General features: G+C 40.4%; 1 protein-coding gene across 1 annotated transcript; it reads left to right on the top strand.

Moving 5' to 3' along the window:
• Positions 1-1227: 1227 nt before the first annotated feature.
• LOC117444277 (insulin-like growth factor 1 receptor) lies at positions 1228-22319 on the top strand (the record flags this gene model as incomplete). The annotated part of the gene is made up of 2 exons (XM_034079943.1): positions 1228-2150; positions 21753-22319. Coding segments are annotated over exons 1-2 (652 nt in total), but the record flags the coding sequence as incomplete, so codon positions are not given.
• Between the last annotated feature and the right edge of the window lie 689 nt (positions 22320-23008).

The raw sequence follows: 23008 nt of genomic DNA, 5'->3' as shown, positions 1-23008 counted from the left end.
AGAGCCTCTTCGGCGGGGAATGGAGAGCGGGACGTCTCACTCCTACTTCTAAAAACTGATACTGGGATTTGGTGCGCAGAATTCATGCAAAGGTCACATTGGAAATTGTGACTGTTTTATAGGATACTGGTACTTATTAGTAGGCCTACTACTAACTTATGCTATTCCTGATTACATTTAGTTAATTTATTTGCAATACTGTCTACCGCAAGAATGAAACTTTGAAGTAGAGATGCGTTGTTGCCCAAAACAGAGACACAAAGAGACACCACAATGACTAATAAGAGGCCAAAGTCAAATACAAAGAGACACCACATCACCACGAAATTACACAAAAGTACTAGAAATAGGGCAAACCCACCACAGACCAAAACAACTACAAAGAGATTCAAAATCACAAGGAAAATGAGGAACAACATTGATAAAGGAAAAATTGAAATGTAAAAATAACAATGCGATTACAAAGTGACGCAAAGGGTACTAGAAACACAAAATGACTAAAAAGAGACAAAACAATGACTTCCAAAAGCGGCAATTCAAGTACAATGAGTTTTTAAATAACTACAAAAAGACTTCAAAAGCACAAAACCAGTACAAAAGGGGACAAAAAACACCCACAAACAGACCAAAAGGAAAACATACAGACTCAAAATGAACACAGAAATGTGGAAAAATAACAATAGACGAAAGATAAAATACAAAAAGAGCACAAAGTTACTACAAAGACACTCAAAATGACTACAAAGAGACACAGAGTAACGACAAAGACACTCAAAATGACTACAAAAAGAGGCAATACAAGTACAATGTGATTCAAAATGACCACAAAAAGACTCAAGTGCTACACAGGGCAAGGAACTACAATAGTTTGACTTTTGAATAGCTGACCATAGAAAAGGTGGCGGTACCAGCAGCGGCCCATTGTCTTCCAGAATCAGGATCAGAATTGAGTTTATTGCCAGGTACGTTTGCCCATACAAGGCATTTGCAGTGGTTTATGGTGGTGCAATCATAAATGATGACGATATATTTCCTACTGCTCTGTCTCGTGTTTTAAAATGGAGAGTTGTTCAGACATGTGTGCGGAAACGTGCAATATGTAGTTAGTATCGTTTACAGTGTACAATACACAAACAGAGATTAATTTGACCTTGTTGTGAGAGCGATTGTCTGAGCAGTCACTATGGTAACAGCTCAAACTGCAGTCGGAGTGACACCCACCTTTTTTCTCTTCTGGAGGCGGATCACTGGATTCTGGCGGAGTGATACGTCTCTAGAAACAGAGAGGATCTGTGCACGGGGCGCCGTGTTTACAGCAGCAGACTGCGTGTACCTGAGCCTTTATCCGTCTGAAAACACCACCTATTTAACTAAATATCGACGGGAAACATCAGATACGATCATTTCTGGACATTTCCTGGAGAAAAACGCTGGAAAAACGTTCATTTCCCGCTGACATGAGGCTGAATTACTCCCACCACAACAACGTGATGAGCGGCTGAAGAGGAGGAGGAGGAGGAGGAGGCTGCGAAACTACATTGTATCCTGGATATTTCCAAACAAACGTCGTGTATTTAACACAAAGAGACCATGCATTGATTAAAGATGCCTCTAATCTGCCTAGATACCTTCTTTCCATCCCGATTTTAAGGGTCCCCCCCCCCACTGTGGACCCTCCAGCAGCAGCGGGACGTTGAGCGTTTTTCCCCAGAAATGGAGTGCGAAGATGCGGATTACAGAGGAATCCCCGCCGCTAGTGTAACCGCGTTGGTTTCATTATACACACGTATACAGGGTTAAAACTGGACTATGATTTCACATTTCCTGGCAAGAGGAATAAGTCGGTGATTGCATTTTTGTTGTTGTTGCATTGGACTCCCTTAGCTACCCTGCAAGCTTGTGTGCAGAATTAGCTATTAGCTCCATTAGCCGGCTAACTGCTAAAAGCTGCAGACTGGAGATTAAAAAAAAGAGGGGTTTTATTATTCCTCTGCAGGTTTTGCGTCACGTTTCCATCCCTCCACATATTTATTTACAGGATTTGGGAGGATTAACGCATCCAGGAATGGGGTCTGGTACGGAATGGAGAGATTTGACCTTGTTTTGGGGTCTGATGCTGGGGCTCATCCTCCGGCCCGCCACCGCAGAGAGTGAGTACTGATGCCCCACAACACCTCACCACACACCGGGGAGAACACTGCTCATTTCAGGCTCTAATGCTGTGCACACATGGGGAAGAGAAACATGGATAGATACTTGATTCATGACACATTGGGAACATATATTGCAGGGTTGTCAAGATGCAAATCACTGTAGATGGGTTTATATTTTCTGTTTATTTTTATTGTATTAGGTTTATACTTGAATCCACCTTTTTAAATCGTTGTATCTATCTATCTATCTATCTATCTATCTATCTATCTATCTATCTATCTATCTATCTATATACACAATTCAAATGAACAGCAAATATATACATTTTCCCAGTATAAAAGACATGTTTCACTAGAGTAAATAATACATAATATAAACAAAATACTATATACATTTTTATACTCTGAAATAGACAATTTCACTAAGCAACAGACACATATAGACATTGGATAAAACACTGTTATTTTCCGGCTCTAATGCTTATTAAATCTGGGAAATAAGGCGAGCTGTTGTTGCTTTTATACATCAGTGCATCACTGTCAAAAGAGACAACATGTTTTCTGAACTGCATTCAAAGGTGGAAGAAGTACTTAAATAGAAGTAGAACTGATGCTGTTCAAATATGGGAAAAAGATGGCTAGATAGATAGATACTTTATTCATCCTAAATTGGGTAGTTATTATGCAGTGTTGACAAGTATTACACATGAGATAGATAGATAGATAGATGGACAAAATAAAAGTACTAACATGTGTTTTTATATGTACAAAGTACCTGTGAGTGTTAAAATATATGTATTGGAATCAAAAAGTACAATATTTGCTTCGGAAATGTAGTGCAGGGCACAAGGTAGCTTTAAAATGGAAATACTCAAGGAAAGTACCCCACAATAAAACATAAGTACCGTGTATTGTGTACCAAAGGTGAAGCAGAAACTAATATACAATCGGCAAATAAAGAGAGCAATAAAAAGACTTATTTTATTTAGGTTTTTGACGATACAAAGTAAACACAACCTTGATTTTCAATAGTCATTACTTTGTGGGATGAAAAGGCTTTCCTTTTTAATAATACTCCCAATGTAGGATCCTGATTTAGTTGTTGTTGTTGTTGTTGTTGATTGTTTCTATTATCATCATTTGTTTACACCACCATTGCTGGTAATTGTCACCTGGGTGGAAGTTATTGAGTCCACCTGTTGTGTTGCTGGTAGGAAGAGAAAGAAGGAGATTTCGTGTACTTTTTGTTGACCGTATAGTTCTGGTTATTGTTTGTTTATTTTCTTTATCAAACATCATGAACTTCACCTCACCACGCACTTCTTATTAGGAACGAATCACAGCGATGGACTAAGTTTAGCCTCTGAAGCAACATCGTTTATTAGACGTGTGCGGATACTTTGACCTTGGAGATATGTTGGTATTGTAGGCAGCCATCATTGCTTACACAGTCCAAATATGATCTATTAGAATAAACTATACTTCTTACATTCCGACTGGGCTTTGAGAAACACCAACTGGTTTCCCAGATGGCTTACGCAGGACTTTTAGTGACTCACTTCATCAAATTGAAGCTTCTGTCAAAATGTAAACTGCAAATCAGCAGGAAGGTCTTATACATACTAATATACTGTATTCATTTCAAACCTTTATATATATATTTATATATATTTATATATATATATATATTATGATTCACAATTTTTATATTGTAGTGCAGATTCACATCTTATAATTATATAATTATATTTATTTAATGTTATCTTTTTATTATACTACTTACTTCTAATGTTTATTTTAATTTGATTGTACAGTTAGTAATTAGTTTGTATGTTATTTGACATTTTTATTTTTATTCAACATCCTACATTTAAATAAACGGCTATTTACAATTTCATATATTTGTACACAGAAATAAACACATTTCTATTGGATTGTATATCTTTTTTATTTCGTATTCCTTCTCAAATGGAGCTGAAACCGTCACATAACCCAAATATCCTGGCGATAAATAAAGTAAAATATTAAAATGTTGATATAACCTTGAACATGTACCGACTCTAACCCCCGATATGAACTCCAAATGTCTTCCCCCCCCCCCCCCCCCGTGTTGCCGTCTGAAACGTTTCCATGTTTCCATTTGTACCGTAAACTAGGGTTTCCTGATTCATCCCATTCATCGTGACATGTTGGGGAGGGGCGGGGATTGAACCAGGGTCTGGGTTTTAAAATAGAACAAGCCAAAGTACATTCGCAAGCAAAACAGACTAAGTTCTGTTGATTGGAAAGAGTGAGGAGCTTGTGAACTGTGTGTCGGAGAGTTTACTGTTAGCTTCGGCGCGGACAGGACGAACCTGGGAGAGCTTCTCACATCGAAGCCCTGCGTGTACCCCGTGTAAACGACTTGAATAAGTGTTTTTATTGCTCTATTTATTAGCTGATTGTGTATTAGCTTCTGCTGAACATTTGGTACACAAGACACGGTACTTAAGTATTACTTTGAGGTACTTCCCTTGAGTATTTCCATTTTAAAGCTACCTTATACTTCTCCGGAGTGGGAACGTTTAATAATATTCCGTGTGTGGCTAAACTCGTTTCCAGTATCAGTCAGGACTAAAGGTCAGAGGTCACCAGGCTCATCTTCAAGATTCAAGGCTTTTATTGTCGCTTGTACGTTAGCTCCAGTGCAGATATGACGATGAAAATCTGAGGTCCAACAGAGCAACACAATACCACAGATAAAATAGTGCAGATACATACAAACAGAAGAGAATAGAATAGTGCAAGGAGAGTCTATATACAAGTCTTTGGAATATGAGAAATACATAGTGACATCAGTATGGAAAACTTCGGCTCCTATTGGCTAGTGCTCCAACACATTGTACGTGATAGGCTAAGGGGCGGGACATCTCTAAGCGGTTGACCAGCTAACCAATCAGAGCAGACTGGGCTCTGGTTTCAGACAGAGGGTGAAAAGAGGTGCTGCAGCACAGGCAGTATGAGAAAAAGAGCTTTTTGAACATTAAAGCATGGAGACATGTAGAGACACTACATACTGATATCCACCTGAACATCAGCAGGAGAGGACTCTTTAAAGTAGAGACACTACATACTGATATACACCTGAACATCAGCAGGAGAGGACTCTTTAAAGTAGAGACACTACATACTGATATCCACCTGAACATCAGCAGGAGAGGACTCTTTAAAGTAGAGACAATACATACTCATATACACCTGAACATCAGCAGGAGAGGACTCTTTAAAGTAGAGACTCTACATACTGATATACACCTGAACATCAGCAGGAGAGGACTCTTTAAAGTAGAGACACTACATACTGATATACACCTGAACATCAGCAGGAGAGGACTCTTTAAAGTAGAGACTCTACATACTGATATACACCTGAACACCAGCAGGAGAGGACTCTTTAAAGTAGAGACACTACGTACTGATATACACCTCAACATCATCAGGAGAGGACTCTTTAAAGTAGAGACACTACGTACTGATATACACCTGAACATCAGCAGGAGAGGACTCTTTAAAGTAGAGACACTACGTACTGATATACACCTGAACATCAGCAGGAGAGGACTCTTTTAACAGTAGAGACACTACGTACTTTTATATACACCTCAACATCCATCAGGAGAGGACTCTTTAAAGTCGGAGACACTCACGTACTGATATACACCTCTGCACATCAGCGGGAGAGGACTCTTTAAAGTAGAGGACACTACGTACTGATATTCAACCTGAACATCAGGCAGGAGAAGGACTCTTTTAAAGTAGAGACACTACATTACTGCTATTACACCTGAACATCAGCAGGAGAGGTACTCTTTAAAGTACGAGGACCACTAACTACTGATATTACACCTGAACATCAGCAGGAGAGGACTCTTTAAAGCTTAAGACACTACTTACTGATATACACCATGAACATCAGGCAGGAGAGGACTCTTTCAAGTAGAGACCTCTACATACTGATATACACCTGAAACACCAGCAGGAGAGGACTCTTTAAAGTAGAGACACTACTTACTGATATACACCTGAACATCAGCAGGAGAGGACTTTTTAAAGTAGAGTACACTACTTACTGATATACACCTGAACATCAGCAGGAGAGGACTCTTTAAAGTAGAGACACTACATACTGATATACACCTGAACATCAGCAGGAGAGGACTCTTTAAAGTAGAGACACTACTTACTGATATACACCTGAACATCAGCAGGAGAGGACTCTTTAAAGTAGAGACACTACGTACTGATATACACCTGAACATCAGCAGGAGAGGACTCTTTAAAGTAGAAACGCTACGTACTGATATACACCTGGCTGCACTCTTTCGAAAAATAACGATGACATGGAAATTGCGATTTTGATTTGCCATATTAGAGGTAATGAAATGTTATTGTACCAAACAAGGATTATCAATATTACACCTCTTTATATTACGATGTTGATAAAGATTTGATTACTAGGCCATGATGCGATTTAATTTAGATTATTTGTAAAGCGTTATCAAGAACACTTTCCCTGCGTATTGTTTCTCATGTGGAAAAGTGTTTATGAAAACATTCATGGGAAGTAGTTTAGTACAAATACTTTGTTACTGTACTTAAGTACATTTTTCTGGTATCAGTACTTTACTCCACTACTTATTTTACTGACGACTTTTTACTTTGACTTCTTACATGTTGCACACAAATACCTGTACTTTCTACTTCGTACATGTTGAACTCAAATACCTGTACTTTCTACTTCGTACATGTTGAACACAAATACCTGTACTTTCTACTTCTCACATGTTGAACTCAAATACCTGTACTTTCTACTTCTTACATGTTGAACTCAAATACCTGTACTTTCTACTTCTTACATGTTGAACCCAAATACCTGTACTTTCTACTTCTTACATGTTGAACTCAAATACCTGTACTTTCTACTTCTTACATGTTGAACTCAAATACCTGTACTTTCTACTTCTCACATGTTGAACTCAAATACCTGTACTTTCTACTTCTTACATGTTGAACCCAAATACCTGTACTTTCTACTTCTTACATGTTGAACCCAAATACCTGTACTTTCTACTTCTTACATGTTGAACCCAAATACCTGTACTTTCTACTTCTTACATGTTGAACTCAAATACCTGTACTTTCTACTTCTCACATGTTGAACCCAAATACCTGTACTTTCTACTTCTTACATGTTGAACTCAAATACCTGTACTTTCTACTTCTTACATGTTGAACCCAAATACCTGTACTTTCTACTTCTTACATGTTGAACTCAAATACCTGTACTTTCTACTTCTCACATGTTGAACCCAAATACCTGTACTTTCTACTTCTTACATGTTGAACTCAAATACCTGTACTTTCTACTTCTTACATGTTGAACCCAAATACCTGTACTTTCTACTTCTCACATGTTGAACACAAATACCTGTACTTTCTACTTCTTACATGTTGTACTCAAATATCTGTACTTTCTACTTCTTACATGTTGAACTCAAATACCTGTACTTTCTACTTCTTACATGTTGAACTCAAATACCTGTACTTTCTACTTCTTACATGTTGAACACAAATACCTGTACTTTCTACTTCTTACATGTTGAACTCAAATACCTGTACTTTCTACTTCTTACATGTTGAACTCAAGTACCTGTACTTTCTACTTCTCTCATGTTGAACACAAATACCTGTACTTTCTACTTCTTACTTGTTGAACTCAAATATCTGTACTTTCTACTTCTTACATGTTGAACTCAAGTACCTGTACTTTCTACTTCTCTCATGTTGAACACAAATACCTGTACTTTCTACTTCTTACATGTTGAACTCAAATACCTGTACTTTCTACTTCTCTCATTGTCCAAACAGCTGGTTCCTTTAGTCTGAATGTGTGTTGGTGCGTGATCATTATTCTTTAGAGTCATTGCGTGCCTATTGGTTGGAACACGATCCGTGTATCCATCACTTCCTGGTCTTCTCTAAAGAAGAGGGACCAATGGAAACGTTGTCATGTTGCCGTCGTTCAGCATGGAAACATTCATTAGCTAACAATGACATTATTGTTCTATTAATATAAAGGGAGGTCAGGTACTCTTTAAAGCAGCTGCTAGTTATGGGCACTTTTTACTGAAGTACATTTCAAAGCCCTCTTTACTTTTACTTGAGTAAAGAAGTTTAGTCAGTACTTCTGCTTTTACCAGAGTATTTGTAAACACGAGTATCTGTACTTCTACTTGAGGAAGTGTGTACTTTTGCCCTCTCTGGAGTAAATACGTTTGTAGTGAAGAGCCTCGCTGCAGTGTCGCGGCTGAGGGTGTTTACAGGGCGTAGTGCCTCCCTATTTCTTGTCTTGTGGGACTTCCGGTGGATTCCCTCTGATTATCTGCACATAGGGCAGCTGGAGAGAGGGTATCAAAAGTAAACATGTGATCTGGACGCTCATCAAAGCTGCACAGATAGGCTTGTGTACTCAGCTGTTTAAAAAAGTGTCGCTGTGAAAGAGTAGAGAGTTATTAAGCTGCTTCACCTGTTTTCATTATGTCCAGAATGAAGCCTTGTGGAGCGACAGAGAGGCCTGACTTTTCGTTTTTAATGTTGCGTATCATATCGCAAAGTACCAGTGAAAGTAATCGCAACTACGACTGCACGATTAGGAAACAAATGACTTACTACGATTATTACAATTTGTAGTCGGGGATGTCTCTGCAGCTCCTCCATACTTCATCCAAAATGCTGTTTAAAGGTCACTTATTATGAAAAATCCCCCTTTAACAAACCAATCATCTCTGAGGGGGCGTGGCCAGCAGCAGCTCATTAGCATTTAAAGCTACAGACACAGAATCAGCACTTGTCTACGAGAGTGCTATTATTGTTGAACAAGAGTATAATAGAGGGACCTTTTCAACACATGTTTAGCTTACTGCCATTTCAATATTGCACTTGTCTCTTGGGGGATTTGAATAGACTTTGTATTAATCGTGCAGCCGTACCTGCTGTCTTATAAGTAGAACTGCAAAAAGTGCCGTTAATAAACACATTTTAAAGTGTACCCAGTCATGTCTTGCTGATTGAAGTATACCGCTAAAATATAACAAATAGATTTCTGAATTAAAATGAAAAAGGAAATTGTGCAGCCCTAATCGCAGCTAGTTATTTGTTTACATATCCTAACCCTACTGAGCTCTAAATGTACCTCTTCGATCCGAAACCTTTTGTTTATTTTCGGCACGAGAGTGTAGGGGAAGCACTTCCCATGAAAGAGGTCCATGCTGGCGTAGCTTTGAGGCTCAGAGGGTGAAACCAAATACCTGTACTTTCTACTTCTCACATGTTGAACTCAAATACCTGTACTTTCTACTTCTCACATGTTGAACTCAAATACCTGTACTTTCTACTTCTTACATTTTGAACTCAAATACCTGTACTTTCTACTTCTCACATGTTGAACTCAAATACCTGTACTTTCTACTTCTCACATGTTGAACTCAAATACCTGTACTTTCTACTTCTCACATGTTGAACTCAAATACCTGTACTTTCTACTTCTCACATGTTTAGTCAGTACTTCTACTTTTACCAGAGTATTTTTAAACACGAGTATCTGTGCTTCTACTTGAGTAAAGGATGTGTGTACTTTTGCCATCTCTGCTTTCTGCAGGTGTTGGATTGCAGTTATGTGCTGCTGACAGCGTGACACATAGATTACAGAGAAAGACATACCAGCACCCTGCCTGCCTTAAATCACTCCCAAGGCATTTCATAACACTCACCAGAGGCTCTCTGCAGAGAAGGAATCAGCAGTTGTGGTAGAAAAGCTTCTTTTTATGTGAGAACCGAATTATCCTCAATTAAAATGAAAGAAAAGCAAAACAAGTTAATTATTTTCTAGCTGGGTGTACAGTACAAGCCACACACGCCAGTGTGCTTTGGAAAGGGCTTGACAGAGGTCAGCCGTAGTAAAGTTTGTACTTCGGTTATATTTGGTGTCTGTAGAGTTCTCTGTGGTAACACGAGCTTTAGGGGAAAGAATTATAGGGCCAAATTAAACTTGTTTCGTTTGCTTACTAAATTTGCACGAAATGGCCATCTTTTTTAGCGTTGTGTTGTGTGGAGATCTTTGTCTTTCTAACACATTTCGGTCGGTGTTTCGTTGATTGTTGTATGTAAACAATTATCATGGATGGTACCAGTTGGAGCAAAGTGGCAGATATTTAATGTGTCTAAAATATGTTGGTAAAGAGGACAGATGCTGATGTTCAGGGGTATATCAGTATGTAGTGTCTCTACTTTAAAGAGTCCTCTCCTGCTGATGTTCAGGTGTATATCAGTATGTAGTGTCTCTACTTGAAGAGTGCCTCGTCCTGCTGATGTTCAGGCTTGTATGTAGTGTCTCTACTTTTAACGAGTTCCTCTCTGCTGATGTGTTCAGGTGTATATCAGTATTGTTAGTTTGTCCTCTACTTTTAAGAGTCCTCTCCTGCTGATGCTTTTTTCAGGTGTATATACAGTTATGTAGTGTCTCTACTTTAAGAGTCCTTTCCTCTGTTGATGTCAGGTGTATGTAGTTGTCTCTTACTTAAAGAGGTCCTTCTCCATGCTGATGTTCAGGTGTTTCTTATCAGTATGTAGTTGTACTCTCCTTTAAAGAGTCCTCTCCTGCTGATGTTTCAGGTGTATATCAGTATGTAGCGTCTCTACTTTAAAGAGTCCTCTCCTGCTGATGTTCAGGTGTATATCAGTATGTAGTGTCTCTACTTTAAAGAGTCCTCTCCTGCTGATGTTCAGGTGTATATCAGTATGTAGTGTCTCTACTTTAAAGAGTCCTCTCCTGCTGATGTTCAGGTGTATATCAGTATGTAGCGTCTCTACTTTAAAGAGTCCTCTCCTGCTGATGTTCAGGTGTATATCAGTATGTGGTGTCTCTACTTTAAAGAGTCCTCTCCTGCTGATGTTCAGGTGTATATCAGTATGTAGTGTCTCTACTTTAAAGAGTCCTCTCCTGCTGATGTTCAGGTGTATATCAGTATGTAGTGTCTCTACTTTAAAGAGTCCTCTCCTGCTGATGTTCAGGTGTATATCAGTATTTAGTGTCTCTACTTCAAAGAGTCCTCTCCTGCTGATGTTCAGGTGTATATCAGTATGTAGTGTCTCTACTTTAAAGAGTCCTCTCCTGCTGATGTTCAGGTGTATATCAGTATGTAGTGTCTCTACTTTAAAGAGTCCTCTCCTGCTGATGTTCAGGTGTATATCAGTATGTAGTGTCTCTACTTTAAAGAGTCCTCTCCTGCTGATGTTCAGGTGTATATCAGTATGTGGTGTCTCTACTTTAAAGAGTCCTCTCCTGCTGATGTTCAGGTGTATATCAGTATGTAGTGTCTCTACTTTAAAGAGTCCTCTCCTGCTGATGTTCATGTGTATATCAGTATGTAGTGTCTCTACTTTAAAGAGTCCTCTCCTGCTGATGTTCAGGTGTATATCAGTATGTAGTGTCTCTACTTTAAAGAGTCCTCTCCTGCTGATGTTCAGGTGTATATCAGTATGTAGTGTCTCTACTTTAAAGAGTCCTCTCCCGCTTATGTTCAGGTGTATATCAGTATGTAGTGTCTCTACTTTAAAGAGTCCTCTCCTGCTGATGTTCAGGTGTATATCAGTATGTAGTGTCTCCACTTTAAAGAGTCCTCTCCTGCTGGGGAACAGGGATATTAGCCTCTGTGGACTATTTACATGCACTACTACCTATATAACACACTTCATGAAAAGGGAAAACCCCCAAAAGCACAATAGGGCCTCTTTAAATATTGTCCTTAAAGATTACAAAGAGATTTTGCTTCCCTTTCTCTGAGCTGTGCTTAAAGATTGCTGTGACATCAGGAATCTTAATCCCCATTACATACAGTAGATGCGGGTAAAGGAACATTTGCATCTGAGGTGAACTTTACCACAGCTGAGCTCAGCTTTCTTCACCTTAGATATTCTGTCACCGTGACAGAAACACATTTCCTCTCTCAAGGTATGAAAAGCTGACCATTTAAGTTCCTCAAAAGGAAATATTCACACACATTTCTGATGGTTTGCATGAGTAATAAGTCATTTAATGAATCTGTCTGATGAGTAAACCTGAGAGAATATAACCTCGACTGTCCATTTCCACTCATTACTTTGTGTGTAGATGTTCTTTCCTAATGGCTTCCATTTTAATAATACTCCCAGTATTTATTCTGCTTTACTAAACAGACCTGGGGATACTTTGACCTTGGAAATATGTTGAAGAATACCACAGTCCTCCCATCATTCAACCACAAGGCAAACATCTACAGTCTAGTCCAATGATATACCTCCACAGGAATGAGTCATAAAATAAGTCGACATTTTACCACTTCGAGGTCCCTTGTCTCGACGTCAGTGTTTTTTAAGAACATATTTTTGGTTAGATGCCTGTCGGTTGTAGAGCATCAGTAAATACCCCATTGGTGAAGTGGAATAAAAATGTTGGTTGCTAACAAGTGTCTAAATGAGACAGCTAAACGTCAGCAAGCCCAACATTAGCCACCCTTAGCTTAGCGGTGGCGGCGTAAAGTCATGTGACCGTACTGTAGTTCCTTTATAGCCCATCATTAGCCACCGTTAGCTTAGCAGTGGCGACGTTAAGTCATGTGACTGTGCTGTAGTTCCTTTATAGCCCATCATTAGCAACCTTTAGCTTAGCGGTGGTGACGTGAAGTCAGGTGACCGTGCTGTAGTTCCTTTATAGCCCATCATTAGCCACCGTTAGCTTAGCAGTGGCGATGTTAAGTCATGTGACTGTGCTGTAGTTCCTTTATAGCCCATCATTAGCGACCTTTAGCTTAGCGGTGGTGACGTGAAGTCATGTGACCGTGCTGTAGTTCCTTTATAGCCCATCATTAGCCTCCTTTAGCTTAGCGGTGGTGACGTGAAGTCATGTGACCGTGTTGTAGTTCCTTTGTAGCCCAACATTAGCCGCCTTTAGCTTAGCGGTGGTGACGTGAAGTTATGTGACCGTGCTGTAGTTCCTTTGTAGCCCAACATTAGCCGCCTTTAGCTTAGCGGTGGTGACATGAAGTCTTGTGACCGTGCTGTAGTTCCTTTATAGCCCAACATTAGCCGCCTTTAGCTTAGCGGTGGTGACGTGAAGTCATGTGACCGTGCTGTAGTTCCTTTGTAGCCCAACATTAGCCGCCTTTAGCTTAGCGGTGGTGACATAAAGTCTTGTGACCGTGCTGTAGTTCCTTTATAGCCCAACATTAGCCGCCTTTAGCTTAGCGGTGGTGACATGAAGTCATGTGACTGCTGCAGTTCCTTTATAGCCCATCATTAGCCACCTTTAGCTTAGCGGTGGTGACGTGAAGTCATGTGACCGTGCTGTAGTTCCTTTATAGCCCAACATTAGCCGCCTTTAGCTTAGCGGTGGTGACATGAAGTCATGTGACTGCTGCAGTTCCTTTATAGCCCAACATTAGCCACCTTTAGCTTAGCGGTGGTGACGTAAAGTCATGTGACCGTGCTGTAGTTCCTTTATAGCCCAACATTAGCCGCCTTTAGCTTAGCGGTGGTGACATGAAGTCATGTGACTGCTGCAGTTCCTTTATAGCCCAACATTAGCCACCTTTAGCTTAGCGGTGGCGACGTGAAGTCATGTGACCGTGCTGTAGTTCCTTTATAGCCCAACATTAGCCACCTTTAGCTTAGCGGTGGTGACGTGAAGTCATGTGACCGTGCTGTAGTTCCTTTATTGCCCATCATTAGCCACCTTTAGCTTAGCGGTGGTGACATGAAGTCATGTGACCGTGCTGCAGTTCCTTTATAGCCCAACATTATCTTTTTACTTCAGAAATCATAAAGTGGTGTTAATATGTAGAGATGATCTTTTTGTGCATCTGACTCAACATCTGCTGTTCACGACTAAAAGAACGATCCCAATTTGTTAGATATCGTGTTCTTAATCAATATCAGACATTTGGAAACACCAGCTGTTGACAATTTGCAACATAGCAAAACATCACACACTTGAATATAATGATCTGATAACGCTATCTTTGAGAATATGAATCAGTGATGGATTTATGAGATTACTCCCACGTTGAGAGGTCTGGGAATCATTTCCATTACCGGATGAAAAGTTCAGGGAGTTCTTTTGGAAATTAAACATTATTCCACATCAGGAAAAGTGTGGTTTGTGAATAAATACCATATTTATGTAATGCGGAACAACAGATCTTACATTAGCATCAATACTGTGCTATAATATTCTGCATTGAGAGTTTTACCGGTCTTACAGATTTGCATTTAGAGTCAGTTGTTTGCAGTCTGTCTATTCTGAATGTAAGAGGGAACGGGACATTTGTTATTTGTTATGCTTATTTTCTAAGATTATACAGTGGTGTGTTCAGCCCTGGGGTGTGACACATTGATCCAGATCGAGGTTTCTCCCTTTAGGCTTTAGGGTAATCGCTTTAAGAAAACCATATACACCTTTTTAGTTTGTTTAAAAAAAGCAAATGTAAAACAAACATCTTATCAGCAGCTGAATATTATTTTAGATGTGATTAGGCATGTTTAAGTTATTAATTTATTTTGCATATTTATTTGCTTGGATATTTATAACTTGACTTGTTTTTTATTTCTATTTATTATTCCCATGTTTAAGATCCCCAGAAAAGGATGCAAAAAAACACAAATAAAATATAAAGTCATTAAAAAATGTGTATATATGATAAAGTACCGTAAACAATAACATCACCAAACTTAATAAAGCTTCAACAGGTGCTTTTAGGAAATAAATACTAGAAATATAACAGCATACATTTTGCATTACATTTTTTGGTAAGTAATTTGGTTAATGTTGTGACTACCCGATCCGCATTGCGCATGTGCGAGATGGTCCGCCCCGTTGGACAACTCCATACGGCAACCCAAATGGGACATAAAGACGTCTCGACGCACAGGAATCAAAATCTTTTATCTGATTTGAAATAAAATGAAGGACATTCACAGTTGATGTAAAGATATAAATTATTAATGCCATACATTTGTGCATACATTCACAGTAAATATGTCTTCAGTGTGATACTGTCAGAAGTTAAATTCATTTCTCACTTATTCTGATAATGTACTTAACCCAATACAAGGACCCAATACAAGGAGTTGTTAAATAATAGTGAAGTCACGTTGTAATAGCAATAACTCATCTCTCTCGTTCGGATTAATATTGTCGTTTTCTTTTTCGGCTTTGCCAAACGCCACTGTGTCCTATTTGAGTTGCCGTATGTAGTTGTCATATATGGCGGACCATCTCGCACATGCGCAATGCGGATCGGGTAGTCACAAATGTATCCATGAATTGAAGAAAATACCGTTTTCTTGAACTTTAATGCTATACGATAATTGGTATTTTTTCAACAGTTATTAACCGGATGAAGGATTTTAGTCACGGACTTCTTAAGTTATCAGAGCAACAAGCTGAGCTAGCCCGCTTATCCTTATGCGGACGCGGACGATTCTGCGTCGATGCAGTAACAGAACATAATCGATTATAGCGTAGTAACGTTGCTTCCTGATTTTACGGCCGCAGCTTTACAATAACGTTTTTTTTCTGTCACTTTAATATCAAATCGGTCGGTGACGCAGAGATCAGGGAACGTGACAACGGCACATCGACACCAAACACGGAGCAGTCTGCTTTCTCCACCAACACAATCCAGAACCAACAGCAGAATGACCCGCTCCGAATCACTCCGTGTCGCTGCGGCTCAGAGACACAGGGAGGGATTTATGTTTTTCAAAAACACTCGTTATCGTAATGTCAGGTTTTTGGTGGATTTAATCAAGTCTTGGATTGCAGAGTATGAATGCCCTCTTGCAATTTTCAGACGATACGTGTGTAAAGTTTGTGAAGGCAGGAGGAAAAAAGCTTCCGCGATCACCGTCTCCTCCGTTCCTCCAAGCCCCGCCCCCTCCCTGAAAATAATGAGTGACAGGCTGATAGTGACCTGATAGAAACTTTATTATTCACTTAATCACTGAGATATAATGAAGCTAACTTAATCTCATACATTCATGGGATTTATGTAACAGCAACGCCCCGTCTACACTACAGGCATCGAAAAATGCTATCAACGCTTCGCCCATTCACTTGAACGGGATGACGTAGAAGATTTTGAATCTTCGCCGAACTGCATTGTGGGGAGCATGGCATGGCTTTGCAAGCATCGTGAGCATCAAAAGTTGAACGTTCAACTTTTGATGCTCCCGATGCTTTCGAAGCTGGCATCAGCCAATCAAACACGTTTATGCAAATCCCGCCAGTACAAGCGCTAGCCAATCAAACCGCGTGCAAGCTGGGAGAGCCATACCGCAGTTCATTTCCTCATATTCCAAACGAGAAATTACAGAAGCAAATCACCGGTTCTTTCCGACCAGAACTATTTACCGGGATACAAACCGGAGGAGCCAGGCATGGAGGGAGGTGGCAGAGGCAGTGGGTGAAACTGGTAGGTTTCGCCTGTTTGGGGATTTTATATCCAGTTCACTTCGTTTTAACATCGCTATTGCTTTGTATACCGGGGGCGGGCGGGAGATTCCTGATTGGTTGTTGGTCGCCCAAGCCTCAGACACGCCCAGCTTCAAGATTTTCTGATGCCTGCAGTGTAGACGGGCCGTAAGACAGAGAATGTAAGTTTGGACCCACATGCCCTATTTTAGTTTGTATATGCTGTTGTAAATACTCCTGGTGTCTGCCGTGTTCAGACTCAGACTGTGTGTGATGCCTCATTCAGGACATTCAGTGTCCTTTCTTAACAGAAGGCCGTTGCTAGAAGCTGCAGCGAGACAGCAGAAGTATAGTTTTTGGTTTTTGAGGATGGAACAACTTCACACACAGAGACTGTATAGGGATGCTAGAGATATGCAATTGATTTATTTTGGTTTATAAATTAATGTCAAGACATTTATGTTATTGATTTCTGAAGCACTTTCTAAATAATAAAAAGAGAGTTCATATGTATTTACTGCATGTTGATGAAAAAGAAGCCATGTGCAGTAATATAGAAAATTGAGGATACAACGCATTGGTATGAATCGTGATGCATCGGGATATCGAACCGTGAGACCAGTGAAGACGCACAGCCCTATCGGTGATGCTCGGCTGTTGTCAGGATAGTGTTGTGCTACTCCTGCTTGTTTTCCCACACTGTGTCACACCGATGCAGTAAAAGTTTATAGCGTTGCAGCAGGAGTGTGATAACCTGTTAGCAGCTGGGTGAGAGTTTCCATGACTCCAAGCGAAGTATGAGCCTCCTCACGGAGAGGTAATGGCCTCCATGTTTCTGAGCTGCTCCGGGCGCTGGGTGGTTTGAGCAGTGGTTCTCAACGAGTGGATGTGCGAGTCTGCCTTTTTATTTAATACAGGACAAATATGCCTTTTATTTAATACAGTTCCATTTTGATTCTAGAAACTTGATGACCATCATTTAAAAAGCATACTTCAGTTCTGTGAAGGGATATATTCTGCCTCGCATGGCACTTACAATGTTGTGGTTTTGTTCCCATAGAATAGAATATATCTTTATTGTCATCATACAAAGTACAACAACATTTCTTTGGGAACTCTCACTGCAGACTACATTTACATTTACTACATTTACTACTAGGAGCAGTGGGCAGCTATTGTTCAGCGCCCGGGGAGCAATGGGAGTGAGGGGGGGAAGGGGATTGTCCGGTGCCTTGCTCAAGGGCACCACGGCAGGGCAGGAGGTGAACTGGGACCTCTCCAAGTAGCAGTCCACACTCCATATTTAGGTCTGGTCGGGGACTTGAACCGGCGACCCTACGGCTCCAAGTCCAAGCCCCTCCTGACTGAGCCACTGCACTATTTTTGGTGAAATAAATGCGAGTGGTTCAGACCTTTGGGTCCTGAGGCCGGACCAGTTGAGAGCCACTGGTTTAGACCAGTCCTGATGCTGGTTCACTATCAGTCTGTTTTTACATTTGGCTTTCAGGTGTTTTCAGATCAAAGTTTTTCTTTGTCTGAATAGAGTTTCAGTAAATGTGAAAATTAACATAAATATATGCTTTTACAATTTGTCCTCTTCAAAGGGAAGACTGCAGTGCTTTGCTTTCGGTCCTTTGATCACAAAGCACTAATTTCACTTCTGATGTATGTGTTTACATTCAGTACATCATGCACACACTGCTACAGACTGATCGGATAGGGGGTGCTGCACTGATTTAAAACCATTTGAACAGGCTGGGTCTGTCAGTCTTACAGCTAAAGCTTGACTTAAAATCTCGCAATAAGTAATGGCAGTGTTTCCCCTATATACAAATAGCGGCGGCGCAGCTATATATCATTAATACAAATAAATGGCGACCCTTTTTCATTTTTGATTGTTTTCTATGGGTGTATTTTTGCTAAATCTTGAGACATTGCCACTGTATGTACTGGCAGGGCGCTGTAAGTGATGAAAGTGGGGGATGTTGGCTTATCAGAGATACACAAATATGCATAAATTAATACATCTTAACAGGAAATAAGATATAAATGAACAACAAAAATAAAATAAGTTACGTTTATTTGTTATTGGCTATGGTGGGTTATTGGTTATGTTCACATACTTATTTGATTATTAAAATGTAAACCGATCCTGTTCATATGGGTGTTTTTAGAGTAAAAATTCCACGCACTCCGCACTCACATAATGCTGGGCCCACGTGCCTTAGCACCGCTGCTATGACTCCACCCTAGGGGAAACACTGGGATGTATTGCGATTTGATGCGTATATTCATGGTCCCCAGAGGATGATTCCTACCAACTTCAGCCGGCATTTGAAACTTTCATTATCTCAGGATTTGATTGGATTTCCATTCTTGGAATTACAATTTTGCACTTAGTAATTCCTCATTTAGTCTACGGGGCATTGCAGCATAGCGGAGTAAGGGTACGCCTTTTCTATTTGCTAAAACAGAAACCCCCAAAAAGACGAATCCTGAAACAAACGCAAACATTTATTGAGGATAGACTTTTATCTTTAACTTTTACTACCGTTTTTGAATATTTCTCAGTGAGTTCAAGATTGTGTTTTTATATTTAACTCGTTTCTGAAGCAGCTGCGCGTTTCTCCGAATGGAAGGACCGATGTAGCACGTTCGCACCGGTCAGCCATCGTTGGAATAAAGCACCACTTAAATATTAAACTTCTGTTGAATAGAGAATGACGATCCCTTAGTTCTTAAAAGTGTGTGTGTGTGTGTGTGTGTGTGTGTGTGTGTGTGTGTGTGTGTGTGTGTGTGTGTGTGTGTGTGTGTGTGTGTGTGTGTGTGTGTGTGTGTGTGTGTGTGTGTGTGTGTGTGTGTGTGGGTGTGTGTGTGTGTGTGTGTGTGTGTGTGTGTGTGTGTGTGTGTGTGTGTGTGTGTGTGTGTGTGTGTGTGTGTGTGTGTGTGTGTGTGTGTGTGTGTGTGTGTGTGTGTGTGAAATGTACGAAAACAAACATCTTCTGAAAAACATCACTATTTCAGAACATGTAGCTAGTTGCTACATTAGACCGGTATTAATGCAAATAGGAGAAGACATTTCAAGATGTTCTGTTTGATGAAACTGTAATTTTCCATGTGGAGACCATTACATGAACGGATACAGCATAAAGAATGTATGAGAATACAGCAAATTAGGCGTTTTACACATTAGATAACATGCTTTTAGGGGTTTCCCTTTCCTTTAGTGTGTTCTATATGTTTTAGTGCATGTAAATGGGCTGCAAAGGCTAAAATGCTGTTGTCAGTCTCACAAATGTAGATATTCAGCTTTTTTCTATATTATTTCATTTCAAAATCAGGCTGCACAAATAGGTTACATGTAGGGATGCAGGGGCTGTCAGCATCAGCTTGTAGATGGTATTTTAAACTCGATGCGCTCTGAAAACTACGGGGCGGCCGAGGAAAAAAAATACACATGCGTTAATCGTGTTAAAATAATTAGTGGCGTAAATCTTTTTTTATTCTCGGGTATCGGTATCGGTCTTGAGAAGCAGGAAGTTATCGGTATCGGTTTCAAAAACCCAATATCGTGCATCCCTAGCTACATGTGTTTTATTCTGCGATACATTGGTACTCAGGCAGAGTATTATTTCGTTAGTTAATACAGTCAATACTGTAACTATGCCTTTGGATGTTTAGCTCAATTTGTTGAAATAAAAGAATCATTTCCTCATATTTATAATTCAGCAAGCCGTGCACGAAACACATGAAAGTGGCAAAACTAAGTGCACTTGAATAACTTTCTAAGTGATATCCTTATCATGGTGTTTACCAACGTCATCACAAATGCTCCTCATATCAAGGAGCCCTTTATTAAACCGAATAGTTTTTTTTGGACAAAACCAAAGACTTTAGCGGACTTTTCAAACAGTTTAAAAAAACAAACATTTTTCATCCTGAACAATGAATCCAGAAATGATCTTAGAATTCGCCCTCAGAGCCCTTCGTCTTCTCGTTCTCTTCCCTTCCTGCAGTCTGCGGCCACACTATTTAAGGGATATCTTTATCATGGTTTTTACTAACGTCATTGCAAATTCTCCTTATATCAAGGAGTTGTTTTTTTTGGACAAAGACATCATCCATAGGCGCTTTCACACCGGAGTACTTTTCCCAGGAATAGTTCCGATATTTCCTGGGATTTTACGTTCACACCAAAAAGATCTGGAACTAGAACTTTCTTTTGCAAACCTTTTCACCTTTTCTGATTGACTGGGCGAATTGCAAACCACGCCCCGTAAAACTCTGAAAAGTTTTTGTGAAGCCGCCATTTTATTTGCTCGCATTAGCATTATTAGCATTAGCCCCGCGCACCAACGCAGAGAGACTAACTTATGGCAACACAAAAGAAAACATGGGAGCGGTGGAGATGAGGAGGTGTCGGCGTTCTGGCGATTTACTCGGAAGGCTTCAGTAGAAGCTGCTGGGACTCCCAGCAGCTTCTACTGAAGCCTTCCCCAACTCCGGGGACTTCCGGCCGGGGCCTTCGGGTGGCAGTATACGCCGTGAAGTGGTTTGCGGCCTGCCAGTAAACCCAAAGCAGAAGAAGAGGCTGTGACGTCAGCGGCTCCCTCAGGGACTTATTCCGGTGTGAATGCGATTTACTAGATAGTTCCAGGAAATAAAAGTTCCGTAAACTATTCCTGGGAAAAGTACTTGGTGTGAAAGCGCCTCTTGACTTGAGTGGACTTTTCAAACTGTTCTTTTTGACATTTTTCAAACTAAACTGCCTTGACCGTATTGGTCTTGTATTCTTCTGGTAATGTTGTATTGTTTTGTGAGTGTACTGTTCAATGTATCATAGGTCCAATTTATAGTCACTTTATATATTATATATTCAAAGTTTTTAGCTTGTATTGTCAAATTTATACTTATACGGTCTGGGAATGCTTGGAATTTCGCTGTACTCTGTGTAGTGACAATAAAGGAATCTAATCTGAACAAATACTCGATGAATCCAGAAACGACCTTAAAATTCGCCGTCCTAATCTTCTCTCTGTCTTCCCTTCCTGCAGTCTGCGGCCCCAGCATCGACATCGGGAACGACATCAGTGAGTTCAGGCGTCTGGAGAACTGCACGGTGGTGGAAGGATACCTGCAGATCTTGCTCATCGGCGACAAAAACAACAACAACATCAACCAGGAGTTCTTCCGCTCGCTCAGCTTCCCAAAGCTCACCATGGTCACCGACTACCTGCTGCTGTTCCGCGTCTCCGGCCTCGACAGCCTCAGCACGTTGTTTCCGAACCTCGCCGTCATCCGCGGGCGAAACTTATTCTACAACTACGCCCTGGTGATCTTCGAGATGACCAGTCTGAAGGACATCGGGCTCCTCAACCTGAGGAACATCACGAGAGGCGCCATTCGGATCGAGAAAAACCCCGAGCTCTGCTACCTGGACTCTGTCGATTGGTCTCTTATTCTGGACGCCGAGTTCAACAATTACATCGCCGGGAACAAACAGTCGAAGGAGTGCAGCGATGTTTGTCCGGGCATCATGGAGAACAGCCCTCAGTGCAGCAAGACCATGTTCAACAACAACTACAACTACCGCTGCTGGAACTCCAACCACTGCCAGAAAGGTAAGAGGCCGTCGTCTCTCCTTGTTCGTCTGAATAGAGTTTTCGGTCTCAGTAAAGCAGGGGCGTCAAACTCAATTTCATCGCGGGCCACATCAGCATTATGGTTGCACTCAAAGGGCCGGTTGTAACTTTAAGACTATATAAAAATATATATATAAATATATCATATATATAAAATAATGTATTATATTACATCATTGCCTCTGCATTGGATTATCATGGGATAGGGTAATAACTTCATAATTAACTACGTCTGAAAGCAGAAGTCTAGGGCAAGTCTCTTCAGTGCGTATGTCCCAAAATGATTTAAAAAGAAAAGCCAAATTCTGGAGAAAAAAGAAATGGAAGTGACATTTTGAAATAAAAATCTAATTCTGAGAAAAAGGAATTCTATGAAAAAATGCATATTTTGAAGAAAAAAAGGCAAATTTTGAGAAAAAAGTCATATTTGAGATGCATTGTGGGACATGTAGTTTATGGGCAACGTGCTTCTGTAGCATGTAACCGTATAATAAACATATTATATTCTTTGCAAGCTCTTGTGGGGCCACATAAAATGAAGTCGCGGGCCGAATGTGGCCCCCGGGCCTTGAGTTTGACACCCCTGCAGCAAAGGGAAGATGCCCCTCGTCACACATTGCGACAGTTTGACTTATTAGTGTAGGTTTATTGATGTTCCTTTGCGGTGT

The sequence above is a fragment of the Pseudochaenichthys georgianus genome, unplaced genomic scaffold, assembly GCF_902827115.2.
Source record: "Pseudochaenichthys georgianus unplaced genomic scaffold, fPseGeo1.2 scaffold_778_arrow_ctg1, whole genome shotgun sequence".
Lineage (NCBI taxonomy): Eukaryota > Metazoa > Chordata > Actinopteri > Perciformes > Channichthyidae > Pseudochaenichthys > Pseudochaenichthys georgianus.
This window is presented reverse-complemented; position numbering and strand designations above follow the sequence as displayed.